At 42.2% G+C, this 25,085-nt stretch overlaps 2 protein-coding genes and 1 long non-coding RNA gene across 4 annotated transcripts; 2 read left to right on the plus strand and 1 right to left on the minus strand.

Annotated features, from left to right (window-relative positions):
• Positions 1 to 5: 5 nt before the first annotated feature.
• On the plus strand, positions 6 to 3,410 carry LOC141773167 (uncharacterized). The gene is made up of 4 exons (XR_012595022.1): positions 6 to 102; positions 190 to 745; positions 2,733 to 2,820; positions 3,278 to 3,410. It is a non-coding gene; the product is annotated as an uncharacterized LOC141773167 (long non-coding RNA).
• Positions 1,894 to 9,870, minus strand: irak1 (interleukin-1 receptor-associated kinase 1). 2 transcript variants are annotated; one of them, XM_074644914.1, is made up of 14 exons: positions 9,500 to 9,870; positions 7,844 to 8,011; positions 7,603 to 7,734; positions 7,111 to 7,382; positions 6,469 to 6,533; positions 6,107 to 6,218; positions 5,807 to 5,928; positions 4,965 to 5,178; positions 4,581 to 4,649; positions 4,362 to 4,449; positions 4,185 to 4,279; positions 3,292 to 3,823; positions 2,968 to 3,063; positions 1,894 to 2,718 (listed from the first exon to the last, which is right to left on the minus strand). In XM_074644914.1, exons 1-14 carry the CDS (start codon positions 9,621 to 9,623, stop codon positions 2,654 to 2,656), a joined length of 2,154 nt encoding a protein of 717 aa, XP_074501015.1. In that variant the 5' UTR covers positions 9,624 to 9,870; the 3' UTR covers positions 1,894 to 2,653. The 2 variants fall into 2 exon arrangements, with proteins under 2 accessions (XP_074501015.1, XP_074501013.1); XM_074644912.1 differs by having other exon boundaries at positions 7,111 to 7,385; positions 9,500 to 9,869.
• Positions 9,871 to 11,823: 1,953 nt separating this feature from the next.
• Positions 11,824 to 23,584, plus strand: sypa (synaptophysin a). The gene is made up of 8 exons (XM_074644954.1): positions 11,824 to 12,117; positions 16,943 to 17,008; positions 17,989 to 18,113; positions 18,537 to 18,735; positions 18,825 to 19,016; positions 19,371 to 19,571; positions 21,440 to 21,526; positions 21,804 to 23,584. The coding sequence occupies exons 1-7, from the start codon at positions 12,100 to 12,102 to the stop codon at positions 21,509 to 21,511; spliced, it is 873 nt and encodes a 290-aa protein (XP_074501055.1). The 5' UTR covers positions 11,824 to 12,099; the 3' UTR covers positions 21,512 to 21,526; positions 21,804 to 23,584.
• The last annotated feature ends 1,501 nt before the right edge of the window (positions 23,585 to 25,085 follow it).

A 25,085-nucleotide genomic window follows, 5' to 3' on the forward strand; every position in this document is an offset into this window, starting at 1 on the left:
AACACCAGAGTGTTCCTGTGGTTTCAGTCACTTAGAGGCGGATAAACATCCTGCTCTGGTGATCCAGTCTGTGGTTCTGCTTCTAACAGGGACCAGTCTGTGGTTCTGCTTCTGGTTCTAACAGGGACCAGTCTGTGGTTCTGGTTCTAGCAGGGACCAGTCTGTGGTTCTGGTTCTAGCAGGGACCAGTCTATGGTTCTGGTTCTAGCAGGGACCAGTCTGTGGTTCTGGTTCTGGTTCTAGCAGGGACCAGTCTGTGGGGTGTTAGCTTTGTTAGCTAGCCCAGAAACTGCAGCAGACAGTCCGCCATTTTAGCCCCGGTGGATCGCTGAGCTCAGTCGGTCGTCCGCCGCCGGGAGCTTAAAGGCTGATAGAAAACCAGCAGAAACAGAGATAGATCCAGCTGCGGGTTATTGAGTTGTTGCCCGGCCGGTTCAGGTCCATGCACGGTGCTAGCGGAGCACCGGAGAGGAGGAGAGATGATGTTAAAGATGCAGAGCAGAGGATCCGTGCGCCGGGACGGGAGCCGCCATCTTGCTGCTAACGGCAACCAAACAAAACACACACAGAGAGAAGCTAGGTGGCTAACAGCTAACGGCTAACGGCTAACAGCTAACAGCTAACGGCTAACAACCACAACAACACAGTGAACCAGGATACACCCTCTAATACCAAATACACGATACAGTGGTGGACTGTAACTAAGTACATTTACTCAAGTACTGCACTTCAGTACTGATTTGAGGTACTTGTACTTTACTTGTACTCATTTATCTGAGAGCTTTGGTCACTTTACAAGTTAAGAAAACACCTTTTTACACACACATTTGAAAGTTAAAACAATTTTATGTTTTGTTATATTAAACTCCTCAGTTTATACAAGTAGAGCTGAAACTATTAGTTCATTAATCAATTAGTCGATTAAACCTGCATAATTTGTATTATCGCAATTTGGAGGTACTTGTACTTTACTTTCTACTTTTACTCCACTACATCAGAGAGAAATATTATATACTCTTTACTGCACTACATCTATTTAACTTTAGTTACTTTTACAAATTCAGATGATTAAAACTAAATCTGCTAAAGTAATAAATGCTGTTGTGTTATTATAGATTAAACTAGCATCAGTATATAATAATAAACGCTGATGTATTATTATAGATTAATCTACCAGCAGTATATAATACAATTTCTACTTTGCTTTATTTATCTGAGAGCTTTGGTTACTTTACAAGTTAAGAAAACTGATTTTTACACACAAAAACAATTGAAAGTTAATAAAATATTATGTTTTGTTATATTAAACTCCTCAGTTTATACAAGTAGAGCTGAAACGATTAATCCATCAATAAATTAAACCTGCATTAGGCAGAACATTTTGGCATCATTGGGCAAAAAATCCATAATAACCTTTCAGCATATTGTAGTTCAAGTGTTCAGGCTTTAAAACAATCTAGCCCGTGACGGGAAACTTTGGCCAATCACAGGTCATTTCAGAGAGAGAGAGTTTTCCTATCAGCTGTGCTCCAGCTGGTGGGCGGTGCTTGGTATTTCCTCAACCGATCTCAACACAGCTGCTGGGTCACAAACTTTCTCATTTTACAGCTAAACAGTACACTACAAGATGTTTCTCAAAACATTTGAGTTGAGAAATAGGCATTACAGTAACAGAATATTGATTCATATTTGATCAGCGCTGCCTAGTTTGACTGTTTGATTGGAGTTCACGAGTGATTGACAGCTGCTCAGAGACGGCAGGCTCCAGCTCGGCTCTGATTGGTTGTTTTCCTCCGGTCTGTGAAATCTTGCAGATGCCATTAAGAACACCGGAGGACACATGATTGTTTCAGATTACCGGTTTTATGCACTACTGTCAGGATATAGTGGCCGTTTTTTAAAAATAACTTTATTTAATAATATTTGCTCCATTTCCACCCACTGCTGCTTTAAATAGTTAGTCGATTGACAGAAAATGAATGTAAAACCATTTGATGGTTCCAGATTTAATAATGTTAATTAGTAATGACAACATGATGTCATAATAACATGTCACTGATAACATGATGTCATAACATGATGTCACAGATAACATGATGTCATAATAACATGATGTCATAACATGTCACTGATAACGTGATGTCATAATAACATGTCACTGATAACATAATGTCACTGATAACATGATGTCACTGATAACATGATGTCATAATAACATGTCACTGATAACATGATGTCATAATAACATGTCATAATAACATAATTTCACTGATAACAAGATGTTGCTGATAACATATCACTGATAACATGATGTCATGATGACATGACCTCACTAACAACATGACGTCATGATAACATGACATTACTGACAACATGATGTTAATGCAGGTGTGATGATGATGTCGTACCTTCATGTGACCCTCTGCTGTTGTAGGATTCCTTCTGTGTTTATTGATTTGTATAAAAGTGAAAATGTTTCAGTGCTGCTTCACATGTTGATTCAACATTAATGTGGAGACAACAGCATCAGTGTGGGGTCAGTTAACAGAACGGCCTGCTAACAGTTCATAATACAAACATGATGATGAAAGTCTTCACAGCTTTGTGAGTGAATCTGACTCTGGGACAGTTCAGGCTGTTTGTGTCAGTCGTGTTAAGCAGGAAGATAATCCAGCTCATCACTCTCCTCTGGTCCTCTGACACAACTCCTCCCTCCATCTGATGTCACACAGGAAACATACAATGAGATACCGGATAATAGACGAGTGAGCTTAACCAAGATAATGAGATATGTGATGATGGGAGGAGATAAAATGACAGGTATGTTGTGAAATGATAAAATAAACATTCAATATGAATAACTTATGATGACATGAGTTAAAATGAGATGATGACATAAAATATGATGAAATGAAGAGATGATTCAGAAATATGCTGAATTACAATAATGTCAGTGTTTGTACGTACAGAGGTCATCAGACAGCAGCTCAGGAGTTTGAATCCTTCCCTCCTCGTACAGAGTTTTCTTCTGCAGGAAACGCTGCTTACTGGGATTCATGTGGGCTGAGCACACACAGGACATGGATTAGTTTTACATTTATTTAATCACTCCATTTCTTCGGGTGTCTATTAGAGTCCAAAGTCTCACAAAAAAGCATCTCATAAGAGAAGAAATGGTTCAGTGTTGTGAGATTACTTGTTTTTTTTATAGCGTTTTTTTTTGTTTTGCAAAATAAAAGGCCTTTATCATAGAACTCAGAGTGCTGGTCCTTTACAGACCTGCTGATTTACCTGAGGGCTCCGGGGACGACGACTTCAGGGACCCCACAGGAGAGAGGCATTCTGGGACACCACAGAGTCCTGCTGTGGTCTGCCCTTTAGTGTCTGGTCCTGGGGGGGCCCCTGTGAGGGATGGAGACAGAGACCTGGAGACCAGAGACCTGGAGCTGGTCCCGTTAGATCTGATCTTGGAGCAAAGTTCGTACTGGGAAAAGCCTCGACTTTCATCGGTTTCACACGGATTGGTGAAAGAGGAAGAGGAGGAGGGGGGTGGGAGAGAGGAGGAGGAGTGCAGCGGGCTAGGAGTGGTGAGGGAGCAGAAAGAGGAGGAGAGCTGGGAGGGCTGGGAGGTGTCCTCCAGTGGTCCCAGTTTGGAAAGCTGGTTGGACAGAGTTTCAACATTGGAGTCAAGGGGGCGAGGGGGTCTGGGTAAGGACAGGCAGGGGGGCTGAAGGTGAGGGTGAGGAGGGTGATGGAGGGGGGAGGAGGTTGAAGAGCTGGTCCTCTTCATGATGACGTGAATGTCCTGAAGTTTTTCAAACACCTGCGAGGAGAACATGGACATGAGGAACAGAAGAGGATCCCAACAGGATCCCTGAGGAACACCATGCTGGTGTTAGGTACACATTTAGGGCTGGGTCGCACCAACAACGATTAATTTTAACCCTATTTAAAGCCCCAGTACAGCCGGTTTTACTTCCTGTTTTTGGTTCTTTCTCAAACAGAGAATGGGGGTGTGGTTAATAGTCAGACGTAATTCATTACCATGGCAACCAGATTGCATAGTTTTTCAACTCAGTTTAGATGAATTTACTGTTAATCAGACCACAAATGAGACAAGAATTAGCGCAACACACCGACTCTCACTCGCTCTCTTCTTTAAACAAACAAACAGTCTCTCTGACCTCAGTCATGGCTGGTCTCTTCTTCCTCTTCTTGTCAAGACACCTGCAGGCCAGAGCAACCACCTCCATACAGCCAGCAGGCTCCGCAGCGCCCCCTGCAGACACAACATGGGTACAGCAGCTGCAGGTAACCGGCAGGAAACATCACCTGACACAAACACACACAGACTGACTCACCTGTGATCAGCCGGTGGTCCAGCTGCTTCCTCCAGGCCTCTGCAGACGAACCGGTCCGACTCTCCTCGACCTCATCCACGAGGTCCTTCTATACAACCAGAACCAGAACCACATCACTGAGCCAAACATCACACAACATTAAACAATGTTTTGATATTTGTACTGACTACTTACAGGTCTAGTTATAAACTATGTGTGTGTGTGTGTGTGTGTTCTGACCAGGAATCTCTCTCCTGACTCCCTGTCTTTCTCCAGAGCTCGGCGACCTGTCAGGACCTCCAACAACACCTGAAACACACCAGATACACGACATAATGACATAGGATGACATCAGTGGTGCCTTTAGCATCACTGCAATCGTTAGCTCATTGATTCATTTAGGATTGATTAAGATTATATATATATATATATATATATATATATATATACACATTGATTTGTACAGCACTTCTCAAAACCAATGTTCACAACATACTTTGCAGAAATAAAAACAATAAAAACAATGCAGGAATGAAATCAGCAGGGTAAAAAAAAATCTAAAATGTGCAGAACATTTGTTGAACAAACAGACTACATTTCCCATCAGCCCCTGCGATGTCTCACCACTCCGAAGCTGTAGACGTCCACAGCGGTCCCAAGCTCTCCGTTCCTCACATATTCATCGGGCAGGTACGCCAGCGTTCCTCTGATAGTGGCCGTTTTACCGACTGACGCCGTCTGAGCCGCCGACCGTACTGACAAGCCACGAGACGCACACCGAGCCAGACCAAAGTCCGCCAGCTTCGCCACCAGGTGGCGGTCCAACAGGATGTTTGAACTGCAGAGACACAGAGAGACAAAAGACCCCAATATTCAAACCAGGTAAAACTGGAAGCAGGTGTTGGAGTCTCCAAATACTTTCTACCTGTTTCTGAGTGGCTCGCTAAAGGTTCAGAGAATAATGTAGATATCTTTGATAACACAAAATCCCTTTGTAAACCTGTTTACATTTCTATTCATCACATGCACAGACATCCCGCCCCCTTCTGACACAAAATGATTATTTACCAATCTGCTGTCAATTCAACGAGTTAGGCTGCTTTCACGTTTGGTTACACACCGTAACATCAAGCGATGTTAGAGGACTAGCGAGAGCAGACCAGATTTGAGTGACCACAGAAAAACTGAGGAAGAAGGCCAACGCAGCATCAGAGGCTTCGTTTAGTGGCACACATCCTGACAAAACACTAAAAGCCCTTCGCCTATGGCGAGATCGTAGACTAACAGAGGTGATGACTGCGTGGCTGAAACGTTATGAAAAGACCATAAGAGGAAGACAGAAATGATGTCTGCTGTTGGCGATGGACAACTTGGTGCTATGAGGAGCTCTCAGCCACTTTCATTGATTCAGATCAGCTGTGAGAGGAATAAAGGCTGGAGCCCTGATCCGGTCCACGCAGACCTACCTCTTGACGTCTCCGTGGATGAGCGCTGTGTGTTTGTCGGGGGGGGAGTGGAGGAACTGCAGTGCTGTTGCTGCTCCTTCAACAACACCAACTCTCTGAGACCAGGAGAGAGACGCACACTCCTGACAACACACACACACACACACACACACACACACACACACACACACACACACACATCATATCAGGATAGAAACCTTCAAAACATCGGACAACACATACAGTGTGTGTGTGTGTGTGTGTTTCAGTGTGTTATGTTACGTATATATCTGTGTGTGTGTGTGTGTGTGTGTGTATTACATTTTGCAGCTGGTCCTCCAGTGATTGGTGCTCCATGTAGCTGTAGATCAGACACACTGATCCGCGACCTTCACTGAAACCGAGCAGATCCACGATGTTCGGATGTCTGAACCTGAATAATAAATGTGCTTGTCTTAAACACTGTGAGCAGATCTCATGTATACTGTATATGTATATATATACATAAGGGCTGTCAAAGTTAACGGGATAATAACATGTTAGCACAAATTCATTTTGATGCCACTTTAACGCATTAACGCAACTTGTGATTTTTAGGTTGTAGCGGACTCCGTTTTAAAGCTAGAGTGAAGATACTGGCATCATAAATATGTATTTATATACTGCATGGGATCTGTACCCACTTTGACAGTTTGTCCACTTCAGTCTGAAAGCTCTCCTTCAGCAGAGTCCAGTCCAGCAGACAATCCTACAAAAACAACAACAACAACAAATCACAGTCCACTTCCTGTCAAAATGAGAGCCTGAAGTTGAGAAAGTTAACATTAACCAACGAACCAGATTAGCCGACCCGTACGCCGCTGGTAGACTACTTCAGGAGGAGTAGACGGCTGGCTAACGTTAGTTAGCTAGCTAGGTTGTCTGTCTCTGGAACTGCCTAGTAAGCTAGTTAGTTTGTCCGGAAACTGACAATCTAGCTAGCTAACGCCTGCTCTCCTCCCGGTGAAGTAGTCTCCTAGCGGCGAGGAGTGAGGCAGAGGGACCGTGACGCAGCGCTGTCCGCTGATGGGCTCATTTTCTGTAGCATGGGGGAATTAGCAAGGTAGCTAGCTAACTAGCCAGTCGCTAAATGAGTGAAATTTAACAACTTAATGTTTCATCCACACACTCTGGTCACGGCGTAGGAAAGCACAGTGCTATCGCCGGATGAGTGACAACTTTGTTTGGCTAATTTTCTGTGTTACATGACAGTATGGCGGAATTAGCAAGCTAAGCTAGCTAAGTAGCCAGTACAGTATGTCTGCGCTGCGCTGTGATTGGCTGACCTGTTTGAGTCTCTTGACAGCACAGTCGGTGTTCCTCAGGGACGCTCTATACACGACTCCAAACCCTCCCTCCCCCACCTGCAGGGAGGGGGAGAACCCCGCCGTCCCAGCATGCACCTCTTCATACGACCAGCACATCACCCCGCTGTTGAGGGGCTGAGGGACGCCACCATCATCATCATCATCATCATCATTATGCAGACCGTAGGGGGGCGGGGCCGGTCTGGGGAGGGGTCTTCCTCCTCTTCCTCCTCCTCCTCGTCCTCCTCCATCTACTAGATAAAGACCAGTAACTCTATTATATGTTATATTATATTATATCACAGTAGCTCTAGTTATGATTATCATGATTATTATTAGTAGTAGTGTTATTAGCATAATGTCTTAGCGTTATGCTAGCATAACGTCAGCTTATGCTACATGTGTTACCTGTGTGTGTGTGTGTGTGTGTGTGTGTGTGTGTGTGCGTGCGTGCGTGTGTTTGTGTGTTACCTGTCGGGCTCAGTCTGACAGTGCTCAGTGTGGACGAAGCCTCAGACGGTTTGGTGGGAGGAGGAGAAGGAGGACGAGGAGGACGAGGAGGAGGGGGAGGAGAAGAGGAGGAAGGCTTCAGACTGGACGCCCCTGCAGAGAGAGAGAGAGAGAGAGAGAGAGAGAGAGGTAAACTGCAGTGTTTGACCCTTGACTCTACCGAGGTCAGAGGTGAGAGGTCATCAGAGGTCAGGGAACTCACAGCCTAGGATGACATCACGGGGGCGGAGCAGCTCCAGACGCTCCAACAGGTCGATCAGCTCCCCGACACGACCGTTCCTGTTCTCCAGTTGGTTCATCACCCAGTCCGTCCGCCTCTCCCTCTTCTCAGCCAATCGCACGGCAGTCTGATCACCCAGGACCTCTGAGGCTTCAAAGTATATATACAGTATATAAAATGTGACTGAACGTTGTGAACACGGGACATGAACATGCCAGCATCATAATCTCCTGGATAAAAGCCTTGTGTTAGTTGGTCCCGTCCTCCTCCACTCCCACCCGCCCATTAAATTACGTCACTGCAGCGCTTTCCCTGAGTGTTTACTGTTGCTGCTGATGGTTTTACATTATAGTTAATGGAATGCCCCGTGTGTCTCACCGGCGCTCAAAGGTGCCTCATGTGGCAGTACCAAACGCCAACAGCCGTCGTTATTTGGGGCGGCAGTAGCTCAGTCCATAGGGACTTGGTCGCCAGTTCAAGTCCCCACATGGACCAAGTACGGAGTGTGAACTGGTAGCTGGAGAGCTGCCAGTTTGCCTCTTGGGCAAGGCACCAACCCACAACTGCTCAGGGCGCCTGTCAGGGGCAGCCCCCTCGCTCTGACATCTCTCCATTAATGCATGTATATAGGTCCTGTTTGTGCACATGTGTATTTCAGGCCTGTGTGTAATGTGTGTGTAAAAAAACAGAGTGAAAAAATTGAATTTCTTCACATTCTTCTTCTTCTTCTTATTATTATTTAACGCTCTGGGAATAAGAACTGGCTGGTACACATGAAATATAATCAACTAATAAATTATCTATGTATTAATATAGATTAAGATAAAACTTTATTGATCCTGAAATTCTACTTTTACTGAAGTACAACATCTGAGTACTTCTTCCACCCCCACCCCGCCCCTAACCACATCTGTCCATGATTATTGTGGTTTCACAAACAGCTGGTTTAGTACCTCCTAAATTAAAATGAAATATGAATCATTAATAACCTAATAAACAGTTAATTAATAATGTATTATTTATCTTTGAGAAACAGGGCTTCAAATATCCCCCAGCTGTTAAAGGTTATTCTGAACCAAACAGAATCCACCTCCTCCAGGGTCCTCCTGGACCTGGTTCACCTCCTGTCCTCTGGGAGGCACCACACAACATCAGTCATTAACATCTACCATCACTGTCAGTAACCCTCCAACACCACATATGCACTGCTGCTATCTGCTGTTACACGTCAATATGAGTCATACTCACAGTATGCACAGTATGTACATGTACATACTTATATATATATACTATATATATAAGTATGTACATGTACATTATGTAGATGTAAATACTTATATATATATATTATTTATATAAGTATGTAAAAATAATATATATATAAGTATGTACATCTACATAATGTACATGTATATACTTATATATATATATATATATATATATATTATTAATAATATGAATTAACACCTGTATTTTGTTGTCCGTTATGTTTCCTTCTCTGTGTTCATAAATCTGGTTCTGATAGTGACCCATGAACACACCTGTAGCTCAGACAGACAGACAGGTACAGGTACAGACCGGTACAGGTAGGTTACAGCCTGTTAGCCAGTAGTAGACGGTGTTCTGGTTCTGACTCACCGAAGCGGGTCCATTCCCGGTCGGACAGTCCGTCCATCAGCCGGCAGAACTCCCAGAGGACGACGGGCGGCAGCTTGTAGAGGAACTGTCCTCTCAGGTCCGCTGCTGCTGCTGCTGCCGACATGTTCTACTGTTCTAATGTTCTACTGTTCTGATGTTCTAATGTTCTAATGAGACTCAACGTTACCTGAAGCTAACAGCTACCAGCTAACAGCGACCGTTCACACCGGGACCCGGTTCACTCCGTCACATCAGAACCGTCCGGAACCAACAATTTACAACTTTAAAAACTCTGTAAAATCCCAAACGTCACAGCTTCAGGTCCTCCGCTGCTTCCGCCCACAGCACGTTCAGACAGAGAGCCGCTTCCGGGTAGCAGCCCTCCAAAATAAAAGATCTGAACTGAACCTGAACACAAATAATGGGTCGCGTCTATTTTATTTATTTATTTATTTTTATTTTACTGTATTTATTTATTTATGTATTTTTAATTTTATTCATTTATTTATTTATTTTAATTTTATTTTATTTATTTGTATTTTTTTATTTTTTTTTTAAATTTATTTAATTTATTTAATTTATTTAATTTATTTAATTTATTTAATTTATTTAATTTATTTTATTAATTTGCACAGATATAAAACTGCACAAAATCCAGTCAATGAAAAAAAAACAAGAAATGTGTCAGGAGAGGTCAAGAAGCCACAGGCTTATACAAAGGACCTCCCTCCAACCCCAGGAGAAAAAAAACAATAACAAAAAAGGGAGAAAGATCTAAACTAACATAATTTTAAAAATACAACAAAAGTTAAACAACAACAAGAAGTACACAAAATGTGCAAAACAACCTAACCAAACAGTGGAAAACAATCCAATAAAAACAATGAAATACATACAAAAAATAGTATAGAAGAAAAGAAAATATATCTAAACATATCAAAAGATAATTAGACATCACAAATTAAATGTGATGATAATTTCCTTTTAAAATGTTCTAAGGATAATGAGCTCTTGATAACATGTACTTTGGCGTTCCATATTTGTACACTTGGTCGCATCTAAAAGGAAACCCACAAACTGCAAAAACTTGCAAAGACTTCGCAACTTGGGGGTTACCTCCTAGTCCCAAATAATGTTCCCCAACTTGAATATAATATACAAAGAGGTTTACACACACACACACACATACACACACAAACACACATAAACAAACAGAAAACAACAACATAGGTAGAAGAAGAAGAAGAAATAAATAAAGCAAGCCTCATTCTGAGTATGCAGACAGCATGATATACAATGACATCATTTAAAGTAAAAGTACATGAGGCTCATTAAACGTGTATTTATATATTGATGTGTATAATAATAATAATAATAATAAGCATTATTATAGCAATTATAATCGTTAACACTCCATTGTTGAAGTTTTGCCCCTGTGAGGACTTTTACTTTTTTACAGGAATTCCTGAATGAGGCCATCCTCTGTGCTCTGACTGAAGTTCCTCATTACCCCATCTGAACTACGGCAAGGGTGACAGCCTCCTCTCCACGTGTCTGCTTGTGTGCAAATGTGTGTGTGCGTGTGTGGGTGTGTCTTCACTCTCCAGTGCACACACTCAGCCTTTCACAAACACACAAAGACACACACTCACAGACACACATTTTTAACTTCCTCTTGTCAAACTGAGATATTTCTGATGTTGTGGTTTGTTGAGGTGCACTTGAATGCATCGTTGGTTCAGTTCAGCGTGTAGTCAGGACTAATTAGAGTTTCAGAACTTGACAGTGAGTGAGGAGGTGTTGTCCAGTCTGTACTCTACCTGCTCAGGTACACCGTTCACTACCTGCTCAGGTACACCGTACTCTACCTGCTCAGGTACACCGTGCTCTACCTGCTCAGGTACACCGTGCTCTACCTGCTCAGGTACACTGTTCACTATGCTCAGGTACACTGTTCACTACCTGCTCAGGTACACTGTACTCTACCTGCTCAGGTACACTGTTCACTTACTGCTCAGGTACATAGAATGGATATAGTATATACAGCACATACATACCTAATAAAGTACTTTTACTTCTGATACTTGAAGCACATTTTATATATATAAATACTGTATATATATATATATATATATAGAGAGAGAGAGAGATGGATTTACTGCTTCTACATCATCCTCTATTATCATCATCATCATACGTCAACATCTCCTACTACCATGATGTCCCCCATCCTCCCCATCCTCTCCTCCTCCTCCCTCCCTCCTCCCTCCCCCTCCTCTCCTCTCCTTTCTCCTCCCTCCTCTCCTCTCCTCTGCTCTCTCCTCTCTCCTCCCTCCTGTCCTCCATCTCCTCCTCTCCTCTCCTCCATCCTCCATCCTCTCCTTTCCTCTCCTCTCCTCCCTCCCCCGTCCTCTCCTCCCCCCCTCCTCTCCTCCCTCCCCCGTCCTCTCCTCCCCCCCTCCTCTCCTCCCCCCCTCTCCCCCCCCCCATCCTCACCTCCCTCCCACCCACCGTCCTCTCCTCCTCCCTCCCTCCCTCCCTCCTCTCCATCCTCCTCCTCCTCCCTCCATCTCCTCTCTCTCCTCTCATCAGGCGGCAGGATGGACGTCGTAAATCAGGTACAAACATCCACATCTACATGATATTTCTACATTGGTCTTCATCATATCTTCATCATCTCAGTGTTGTGATGGTCGTGCTGGTGCTCGGGGTGTGTTTGTGTCGTGTTTTTCTGGTCGGCCCGCCGGGGCTTCGTGTTTGTGTCTGTCTGCCGGTGAATCATCTCGGTGTCGGGCCGCATCACGGAGATATTACCGATATTCATATTATTTATATTATCAATACTGATTATATTCACAATAACAGCAGAATCAGAGAAAATCAAGTCCGACATCAGAAATCAAGGAGGGTGAAAAGAGGAGGTCTAGCGCGTCATCACCGCGTCATGTCTGTGGGGTTCCACACATGTGCAGTAACATCTGGTCTGCTGAAACTGTGCCAATAGCAGCGCAGGACCGCAGCTCCGGTCACACTGCGCATGCGTCAAACCTCATGGCTCAACACCAGTGTCCCATCCTCTTTCAACAGACCTTTACAGACATCAGGAAGATGTCTGCCTTATTCATGAATTATTATTTTTCATAGAAATCGGTCTCTGTTGTTATCGATCTGGGCTGTATTACAGATGATCATTATAAAGATAATAATAATCAGAAAATTACTATATATATTACTGCAATATATTACTTCCATTTCTTACTGAAATATAACAATATATAAATATATATTACTGCAATCTACTAATGAAATATTACAATATATTACTACTATATATTACTGCATTATATTACTGAAACATTACAATATATAACTACTCAATAGGCCTTGACAGAAATCAGGAAGATGTCTGTTTTATTCATGAATTATTATTTTTCATATAAATCTGTCTGTTGTTATCGATGTGTGCTGTATTACAGATGATCGTTATAAAGATGATAATAATCAGACTGTTACTGGGGGTCTGACTGTATTACAGATAATCATTATTCATTATCATTATATATTACTGAAATTAAATTACTACAATATATTACTACTATATACTAATGTAATATATTACTGAAATATTACAATATATAAATACATTATATGCAGAATATTACTATAATATATTACTACCATTTATTACTGCAATATATTACTATATATTACTGCATTATATTACTGAAACATTACAATATATAACTACAATATACTACTGCAATATACTAGTACAATATATTACTGCGATATATTACTGCAATATTACAATAATATATAACTAATATATTACTGCACAATGCTACTGTAATATTACTACAATATATTAATGCAATATAGTACTGCAATATTATTACAATATATTACTGCAATATAGTACTGCAATGTTATTACAATATATTACTGCAATATAGTACTGCATTATTATTACAATATATTACTGCAGGAAGATGTCTGTTTTATTCATGAATTATTATTTTTATAGAAATCTGTCTCTGTTGTTATCGATCTGGGCTGTATTACATATAATCTTTATAAAGATAATAATCAGACTGTTACTGGGAGTCTGACTGTATTACATATAATCTTTCTAAAGATAATAATCAGATTGTTACTGGGGATCTGACTGTGTTGCAGATAATCATTATCATTATATATTACTGAAATTAAATTACTACAATATATTACCACTATATACTACTGCAATATATTGCTGAAATATTACCATATATAAATGCAATATATTACTACCATATATTACTATTTATTACTGCAATATATTACTGCAAAATATTACTATAATATATTACTGCAATATATTACTTCCATGTATAACTGAAATATTACAATATATAACTACAATATATTACTGCAATATATTACTGCAATATAATAGTACAATATATTACTGTAATATATTACTGCACAATATTACTACACTATGCTACTGTAATATTACAACAATATATAACTGCAATATTACTACAATATATTACTGCAATATAGTACTGCAATATTACTACAATATATTACTTCAATATTACAATATATTACTGCAATATTACTACAATATATTACTGCAATATTATAATATATTATAATATATTACTACAATATATTACTTCAATATTACAATATATTACAATATATAACTACAATATAGTACTGCAATATTACTACAATATATTACCTCAATATTACTACAATATATTACTGCAATATTATAATATATTATAATATATTACTACAATATATTACTTCAATATTACAATATATTACAATATATAACTACAATATAGTACTGCAATATTACTACAATATATTACCTCAATATTACTACAATATATAACTGCAATATAGTACTGCAATATTCCTACAATATATTGCTTCAATATTCCTACAATATATTACTGCAATATAGTACTGCAATATTCCTACAATATATTACTTCAATATTACAATATAGTACTGCAATATTACTACAATATATTACTGCAATATTACTACAATATAGTACTGCAATATTACTACAATATATTACTGCAATATTACTACAATATATAACTACAATATAGTACTGCAATATTACTACAATATATTACTGCAATATAGTACTGCAATATTACTGCAATATTACAATATAGTACTGCAATATTACTACAATATATTACTTCAATATTACTACAATATATTACTGCAATATAGTACTGCAATATTACAATATAGTACTGCAATATTACTACAATATATTACTTCAATATTACTACAATATATTACTACAATATATTACTGCAATAGCTGAACAGGTTGTGTCCAGGGTTTGAAGGGCCTGCAGTGATGCTTCCTGCCTATTTCCTGACACTCGAGGTGTCTAAGTCCTGGATGGAGGGTAGACTGGCACCAGTGATTTTCTCTGCTGTCCTGACTGTCCATTGTAGTCTGTTACGGTCCTGTTTGGTTGCTGATCCAAACCACACAGTGACGGATGTGCAGAGAACAGACTGGATTATTGCAGTGTAGAACTGGATCAGCAGCTCCTGAGGCAGGTTGAACTTCCTGAGCTGACGCAGGAAGTACTGTATCTCCTCTGCTGGGCCTTTTTTTCCTGATGGTGTCTATGTTGGCAGTCCACTTGAGTTCCTGGGAGATGGTGGATCCCAGAAACCTGAAGCCTTCCTGTCGCGGGGTTCTACTTCAAAACATGAAAACACTGGCGTAGTTGAAAAACGTTGTATTAGACCCTTTTATTATGCCGGCCTCCCAAAGTGCAAACAGTGGTAATATTTACAAAAGGTGAAAAAATAGAAAATAAGCTATGTACAAAAACATCAAATAGCACTGAAAATTGAGTTCCTCAATAACTCCATACTTTTCTGTCAGAAACAGGCAAAAAAAACAATCCAAAATGCAATCTGTAAATTCAATGAATGTTACCTTCTGTGTAACCACTTCAAGATCAGACTGACTTTACCAGGCCAAGATGACCCCCTTTTAAACTAATAGCCCCTCCCATGGGCGTATTACTGACACAGAAATTTACAATTTACAACATTCTTCAGCAGAGAAGACATTTGTAGCCCCTTTAACCTAGAGGCGTATTTTGCATATCAATTCTACACCTCTGTCTAAACATTCCCCCCAACCAAAACAAGTTAATTTGCAACAAAATCACAATGAAAAATAATAAACATATTTATGCTGATCACATGACATTAATAACGCACAAGAACGCTCTTTTTAACTAGTAATAAGTCAGTAGTAATTCATTATCATGGCAACCAGATTGCATCGTTTTTCAACCCAGTTTAGATGAATTCACTGTTTATTAGACCACAAATGAGACAAGAATTAGCGCAACACAACGACTCTCTCTCACTCGCTCTCTTCTTTACCGTCTCCTCCTGGCGAGGCGGCCGTCTGGCTGCTGCTGCACCGAGGAGCTGCACCGCCGCACGCCGGCCACAGCTCACCAGAGGACGGATAGACATGTTGCCGAGGTCCGCCGTTTGAAATGCAGTTTCGGGACGTTTTGGAGGTGCACCGTCCACCAAGGTGGACTGAAAGTTGTACGCGCCCCGTCGTTCAGACCTGTTAGAGCCCGGCAAACCCCCGGTATTGTCTGCTTTCCGTTAATTTATCTCTAGCAGGAGGAGACGGCAAAGAAGGTGCGAGAGAGAGAGACAGTCAGTGTGTTGTGTTAATTCTGCCGGTGGGTTTCCGTGTAATCTACTGCGTTGATTTCACCCGTTCACACACAAATGCCTTGGTGAAATTAACACACTAAACTAAGGTGGATGAAAAAAAATACAATGAAAACCCTCAGTTAGCTAATGAAACAAGTTGGGCTAGCTAACTAACTAGAACAAACTGACAGACAGATAAACACATTTATCAGTTCGCTGCTCAGACTCAAACGAGCATGAGTGCGCCTGCAGCTTGGAGGATGACCTTTGACCTGCAGCTTCTACTATAGTCAGACGTCATATTCCCGTTTTGTCAACAACCTTTTTTTTTTTTGCTGTCCACTTGTGATCTGATGACTGAGGACGCACGTTAACACCAGGTCTGAACTGGGCCGCTGGTTCAGTATCAACTACAGTTCTGTAGTCAAGCTCTATTCAAGTCAGACGCAATGCATGATGGGAAGTGGTGCTGTGTGAGCGACTGTTGTTTTACTGTCTTCACCTGTTAGCTGTGACGTGTTTGTTTGACTTTCTTATTCTATTTGTCCTGAAATGTTTTAACCCTGGTTGAACCAGTTTGTTTTGAAAACTGTTATTAAATAAAGTTTATTATTATTGTTGTTATATATTATCATCTGGCTCTTATGTTTTGAAATGATTTCTGTGATTTAATGAATGAAAAAATAAACACCCTATGTGTTCTCTCTCTCTTTGTGTGCAGTTGGTGGCCCAGGGCCAGTTCAGGGTGCTGAAGCTTCCTCTGGGCTTCATTAAGGCCTTACAGTGGGTGAGTTCATCAGAGCAACACAAGTAACTTATTGGATTTCTATGTAAGCCAAACTGTAAGCCGAGCGTCAGTCCACGGCTGGACACCACTGGAGACATCCATCTACCTACTGTATGTCCAACCCTCACACTGATGAAGACACATTTAATAAAGCCTGACGAAGTGTTCTCCTGGCTACAGTCGTGATCAATGGACAGTCTGGGCGTGACACCCATTATTTACAAATGCCTCAGTTACCTCCAACTCTCTGGAGACACTAATCATTGCAGTGTGTGTGTGTGTGTGTGGCGATCAGCGCCGATCTCTGTGAGTTGGACTGTTTTTTCAATGAGATAGAAGAGATGATGAGTCATCGTCCTGCAGGAGCGTCACTCTTTGTTCTCCACAAAATAACACTTCCTCCGCTTCAACACAACTACGTTTAAAAAAGTAACAACAGGCAGAATGTTTCTGATTTCATAGTTTATTCCTTCTAATCCCCTCAAAATGTTGTGGATCATTTCCTTGAAAGAAGCATATAACTGTTCATTCTATTGGTACTGTTGGTCAGTCAACACATAAAACTAAACGTGTGAATGCAGACGACAGATAATTCAACAAATATGAACCAATAAATTAATATTCACTCTGGTTATCAAGTGGATCTCTGAGAAAAATCACCAATTAATGAGATTTTTTACAGTTTTTTCCCCCTTCGATATAAACTATGGCTGTCAACATGAACACGGTAATAACGCGTTAACGCAAATTCGTTTTAACGTCACAAATTTCTTTGACGTATTCACGCAACTTGTGATTTTTAGGTTTCAGCTGGCTCAGTTTTAAAGCTAGAGTGAAGATACTGGCATCATATGAAACTACAAAACCTAAACAGTCCATTGGTACCAACAAATTTAACTGATAAGATGTTTTTCACGTTAACAATCTCTGCATTGTTACTTACAATTTGTCTCTTCCTCCTCCTCTTCCTCCTCTTCCAGTTCTTCGCCATCTTTGCCTTCTCCACCTGTGGCAGTTATTCTGGGATGTTCCGGATGGCGGTGCAGTGTAAGGTCCGGACAGAAAGCAACCTGAGTATAGAGGTGGAGTTTGACTATCCATTCAGGTCAGTAGGCTACAACATGAGTCACTAATGTGAGTGAACATCTCTGTAGCACTGAGAGGAATCTGCACACAATGCTAATGGAAGCATTAGCATGTTAGCATAGTGCTAAAACTAACGTTAGCATGTTTGAATGCTGGCAGGAGGTCAGTTAATACCGTTTGTGAGTCTAATTACTCTTTTTATAGTTTCCATTTTTATTTTTATTTGATATACTTGTAACATTATCTGAACTTATTTCTGTCCTGGTGCACGCCACCTCTGGACGTCCCCCTCTGGGGATCCATAACCCTTCTTCCTCTCTTAAAGTCTTAACTTTGACCTGTTGATGGCGCTACATGAAAAGTCACAGGATCACTTAACGTAGATTTGTTGCTCTGAGGACCAACAGACGGACAGACTTCACAGTTCAACTTCCTCTCTCAGACTCCACCAGGTGTACTTTGACGCCCCCACCTGTAATGGCGGGAACCAGGAGCGCGTCTTCCTGGTTGGCGACTACTCCTCCGCGGCCGAGTTCTATGTTACCATCGGCGTCTTCGCCTTCCTCTACTCCACGGTGGCTCTTGCAATCTACGTCTTCTTCTTCGAGAAGTACAAGGAGAACAACAAGGGCCCGCTGATCGTAAGTTTACCGACCTGGCGCCGTCGCTGACAGGTGACCTCTGGGAAACGCTACTTATACACCGCGTGTGTGTGTGTGTGTGTGTTTAGGACCTGGGTGTGACCGCAGTGTTTGCCTTCATGTGGCTGGTGAGTTCGGCAGCTTGGGCCAAAGGTCTGTCCGACGTGAAGACGGCGACTGACCCGGACAAAGTGATCACTCTGATCGCCGCCTGCGCGGACGAGGAGAACGACTGCCGTGAAGTCCACGACCCGGTCATGTCTGGTCTCAACACCTCCGTGGTAAGACCATCAGCGAGGTCTGTCTGGGTTCATGGTCATCGGGCAGACCGACCCTCTTTGGGTTGTCGTGGCGATACTTGAGTTTCTGTACTGACACCTTACTTGTTTACATGTTTCTCCACAAAACCTGGTTTTCATTGAACCAAAGAAAGTTCTCAATAATAATAAATGAGTCCGAGTTGTTGGTGGAATCAGACAAACAGCAGCAGATCCTGTAAGACCTTCTACATGTTGAAAATATTGTATTGTCATCAAATAAACTTTAACTTCTTTTATTCAGTGAATAATATGTTTGTATTCGTCAGAGTAAGGCAAAGTGAGGCTCAGGATATTTACTCTGTCCTCTCCCTCCAGGCTTTTGGTTTCATTAACCTGATCCTGTGGGTGGGAAACCTGTGGTTCGTCTTCAAGGAGACGGGCATCATCGCTCCCTTCATGCGTGCTCCGCCTCCTCAGGAGAAACCTGCTGCACCTGACGCTTACGAACAAGACCCGTACGCCGGCGGCAACCAGGGAGGCTACCAGCCCGAGTACAGCCAGCAAGGATACAACCAGGTGATCAGCCCACCTGCTAACTAGTACAACCAGGTGATCAGCCCACCTGCTAACTAGTACTCACAACCAGGTGATCAGCCCACCTGCTAACTAGTACTCACAACCAGGTGATCAGCCCACCTGCTAACTAGTACAACCAGGTGATCAGCCCACCTGCTAACTAGTACAACCAGGTGATCAGCCCACCTGCTAACTAATACTCACAACCAGGTGATCAGCCCACCTGCTAACTAGTACTCACAACCAGGTGATCAGCCCACCTGCTAACTAGTACTCACAACCAGGTGATCAGCCCACCTGCTAACTAGTACAACCAGGTGATCAGCCCACCTGCTAACTAGTACTCACAACCAGGTGATCAGCCCACCTGCTAACTAGTACTCACAACCAGGTGATCAGCCCACCTGCTAACTAGTACAACCAGGTGATCAGCCCACCTGCTAACTAGTACAACCAGGTGATCAGCCCACCTGCTAACTAATACTCACAACCAGGTGATCAGCCCACCTGCTAACTAGTACTCACAACCAGGTGATCAGCCCACCTGCTAACTAATACAACCAGGTGATCGGCCCACCTGCTAACTAATACTCACAACCAGGTGATCAGCCCACCTGCTAACTAGTACTCACAACCAGGTGATCAGCCCACCTGCTAACTAGTACAACCAGGTGATCAGCCCACCTGCTAACTAATACTCACAACCAGGTGATCAGCCCACCTGCTAACTAGTACTCACAACCAGGTGATCAGCCCACCTGCTAACTAGTACTCACAACCAGGTGATCAGCCCACCTGCTAACTAATACAACCAGGTGATCGGCCCACCTGCTAACTAGTACAACCAGGTGATCAGCCCACCTGCTAACTAGTACAACCAGGTGATCAGCCCACCTACTAACTAGTACAACCAGGTGATCAGCCCACCTACTAACTAGTACAACCAGGTGATCAGCCCACCTGCTAACTAATACTCACAACCAGGTGATCAGCCCACCTGCTAACTAATACTCACAACCAGGTGATCAGCCCACCTGCTAACTAGTACAACCAGGTGATCAGCCCACCTGCTAACTAGTACTCACAACCAGGTGATCAGCCCACCTGCTAACTAGTACTCACAACCAGGTGATCAGCCCACCTGCTAACTAATACAACCAGGTGATCGGCCCACCTGCTAACTAGTACAACCAGGTGATCAGCCCACCTGCTAACTAGTACAACCAGGTGATCAGCCCACCTACTAACTAGTACAACCAGGTGATCAGCCCACCTACTAACTAGTACAACCAGGTGATCAGCCCACCTGCTAACTAATACTCACAACCAGGTGATCAGCCCACCTGCTAACTAATACTCACAACCAGGTGATCAGCCCACCTGCTAACTAGTACAACCAGGTGATCAGCCCACCTGCTAACTAGTACAACCAGGTGATCGGCCCACCTGCTAACTAGTACAACCAGGTGATCAGCTCACCTGCTAACTAATACTCACAACCAGGTGATCAGCCCACCTGCTAACTAGTACTCACAACCAGGTGATCAGCCCACCTGCTAACTAATACTCACAACCAGGTGATCAGCCCACCTGCTAACTAGTACTCACAACCAGGTGATCAGCCCACCTGCTAACTAATACTCACAACCAGGTGATCGGCCTGTTAATTAATCAATTCTGAAAATAGTTGCCAATTAATTTTCTGATCGTGACTAAACGATTAAATTGTTTCAGCTCTGAGAATACTGTGAAGTATTACTATAGTATTATAAAGTGAAACTGGGACACAGCAACAGTATATACAGTACTAGTACTCTATAGTACACTGGCTGTGTGTGTCATGTGGTTTGCTGCTGTGTTTCCTCCAGGAGGCAGAGTACGGGCAGGGGCAGGGCTACACCCAGCAGGGGGCGCCCACCTCCTTCTCCAATCAGATGTGAACAGACAGGAAGCAGGTGAGTCACACAGGAAGTAGAGGCCTGATTGGTCCATTAAATTCATTTATTTAAGTCACTTTAAATGAGAAGTCTGATGTTCATCTACTGACTAGTATCCTGATATCTCTTCTCCATTATAACACATCAATGAGCCTCACTGTTGATCCTTCATCACCATCAACACATCCATTCATTCTGCGTCCTTGTACTGTATGTACTGTAGCTACTGCAATACTTTAATTAAACAGCAGTTTATATCAGAGACTTTACTACAAATCTGTGTTTTTCTTCTCAGGAAACGCCGGAGTGAACCAACAGTGGGTCGCCTGCAACCTACCCACAATGCAACACTCCTGTCTGTCTGCAAAGTTAATGGGGGATGTGGGTGGGGGGTGTGGTGGGAGGAGGGGAGGGGGGGGGGGTTAGATGTTCACTATAATGAATCGATGTGTAAATGATAAAAAGAAGATAACAAATCCACAACTTGAACAAGCACCAAAACAGCAACAACAACGACGCTGACAAATAGAAACCTTCAGAGTTATTCCTATTAATCTGTGGACAGAATGTATGTTTGTGTTGTATAGATATCACTCTGAACAGATATATAATATAGACTCAACTGTTTCTTCATGTTTCCTATCGAGCCCAATGATCTGCCCCGCCCCCTTGGTATGCCCCGCCCACCCAGGATCAACACCGGCCAATCATGAAGCTGTTCAGACTGGGTTCACACTGAGACCAATCAGATCAAAACCAGATCAAACTGGATCCAGATCAAACTGGATTCCAAATCCAAACGACCCTGCGTCCGCCAGCATCACCTCCCGGCTGTTCGCTGTTTGTCTTGCTGCATGTAAATATCAACACAGGAAGTGATGTCACTCTGGAGACGCAGTAAAGTCCAGTCTGGACTCAGCTTCATGGTGACGCCGGCTGGCAAACTGGATCCAAAATGGCTCCTCGTCATTACAGTTTGCACTTTGTTTGTGTGTTTGTTAGATTCCTTCTGCAGCGACGGTGGAGGACAGCTCACCGCACAAACGTCCGTCTGAATAGCATTATTATTATTATCATTATTAAGAATTCGTGAGAACACCGTTGCTAAGCAACGGCAATATCAACGTTAACTGTCGGCGTCTAGAAGCCATACAGGCTAAATATTTAGCAAGCTAGAAAATCGGTAAAATAATGCAGGAAATGCATAATGACAGAGGAAGATGATGCCGTTGGGAATATAAACATTTTCCTCAGACATATTATAAATTTACGAAGAAAAAACAATATACGACTAAAATTACAATATATTCACTTATTATGCACCGAAAAATTAACCTCCATGGTCTCGGCCAATTCTGACAACGTCAACAAACTCGTGAACTCGGCTCACCTTAAAAGGTAAAGAGAGATTTCTGGTGTTTAAATGTTCAGACAGGCGATTGTGTTTGTCTACCTGTCCTCTCGCCGGCTCTCAGCCAATCATCAGCAGCCGTGAGCCGTTTTTTTTTTAAAGTCTTTCTGGAGAGTTCCTGGCTCTGAAAACAAACTGGATGCTTCTAATTCTTCTTCTTTGGTGTTTTTTTTATGTTGGGACAGTGAAGTAACTTCCTCCGCATGGTGACGTGTTTCCTGCTCGTGTTGTAACTGATGGTCAGTTGTGATTCTACTTCCTGTTCTCCTCTACAGGTGTGTGTGTGTGTGTGTGTCCATTCTTCTTCTATCACTCTTTACATCTTCAGGTTTTTATTTCTTTTCTTCCTCCTGTCTTCTTTTTATCACCTCTCTTACTTCCCTCCTCCTCCTCCTCCACATCTTCTCTCATCCTCTCCTCTCTTCTTCCTCTCCTCCTCCTCTTCTCTTCTGCCTTCTCTCCTCCTCCTCTTCCACCTCCTCTTCCTCCTCCTCCTCCTCTGTGATGTAACTCCCTGTGTGATGATATTCTATTCAGCATCAGTAACCATGGCGACGGTGTTGACAGTGATGATGATGAAGTGTGTGTGACTTGTTGCTATGGAGACAACCCCCCCCCGCTGTGTTTATTCAATGGAAAGTTTCAATAAACTACAAAGTGTCTGAGTCGGTTTACTGAGTGAACAAGTGAATAAACTACTGAATGAATGAATGAACATGAACACATGAATGACTTAATTAACACAAACAGCTAATTATCAACTAATTAATTAACTAATGAACAAATTAATGAGTGACAGAGTGAACAAACAAAACCATCATCTCGTGTTTCCTCCTTGCTCATACTTATGTACTTTAACTTAAAGTACTTCTTGTTCCTCATAATTATGTACTTTTACCTAAAGTACTTCTTGCTGCTGAAACTCATGTACTTTTACTTAAAGTATTTTTTGTTGCTCCTACTTACGTACTTTTTAAAGTGCTTTTTGTTCCTCATACTTATGTACTTTAACTTAAAGTACTTTTTGTTGCACATACTTTAGTACTTTTTAAAGTACTTTTTGATACTCATACTTATATACTTTTACTTAAGTGAAATTTTAAATGAAGGACTTTTACTAGAGCAGAGTATTTCTACACTGTGGTATTAGTAGGGGAGACTGGGGGCAATTGTAGCACACTGAGGAGTAATGTGATTATTCTGAGGTACCACAGCAGTAATGTGATTATTCTGAGGTACTACAGCAGTAATGTGATTATTCTGAGGTACTACAGCAGTAATGTGATTACTCTGAGGTACTACAGCAGTAATGTGATTACTCTGAGGTACTACAGCAGTAATGTGATTACTTTGAGATACTACAACAGTAATGTGATTACTCTGAGGTACTGCAGCAGTAATGTGATTATTCTGAGGTACCACAGGAGTAATGTGGTTACTCTGAGGTACCACAGCAGTAATGTGATTACTCTGAGGTACTGCAGCAGTAATGTGATTACTTTGAGATACCACAGCAGTAATGTGGTTACTCTGAGGTACCACAGCAGTAATGTGATTACTCTGAGGTACTGCAGCAGTAATGTGATTATTCTGAGGTACCACAGCAGTAATGTGATTACTCTGAGGTACTACAGCAGTAATGTGATTACTCTGAGGTACCACAGCAGTAATGTGATTACTTTGAGGTACTACAGCAGTAATGTGATTACTTTGAAGTGTGCTTTTATTTGAGATACAGTATAGTATCTGACCTGTATGCCATAAAGCAGATCTTCCTCCTTCCATCTCATGGCTCCTCCCTCTCTTCTTCCCTGTGTCCTTGTCTCCTCCCTCTCTCCTCCCTTGTGTCCTTGTCTCCTGCCTGCTGCTCTCTCCTCCTCCGGTCTTTTCCTCCATCCTCATCCGTGGTGCCCCACCCTTCCTTGTGTATCTCTCCTTCCTTGTGTCATTGTCTCCTCCCTCTCTCCTTCCTTGTGTCCTTGTCTCCTCCCTCTCTCCTTCCTGGTGTCCTTTACTCCTCCCTCTTTCCTTCCTTGTGTCCTTGTCTCTTCCCTCTCTCCTCCCTTGTGTCCTTGTCTCCTGCCTGCTGCTCTCTCCTCCTCCATCCTCATCCGCGGTGCCCCACCCTTCCTCGTGTCTCTCTCCTCCCTCTCTCCTCCCCCGTCT

This window comes from Sebastes fasciatus, chromosome 8 (genome assembly GCF_043250625.1).
Source record: "Sebastes fasciatus isolate fSebFas1 chromosome 8, fSebFas1.pri, whole genome shotgun sequence".
NCBI classification, from domain to species: Eukaryota; Metazoa; Chordata; class Actinopteri; order Perciformes; family Sebastidae; genus Sebastes; species Sebastes fasciatus.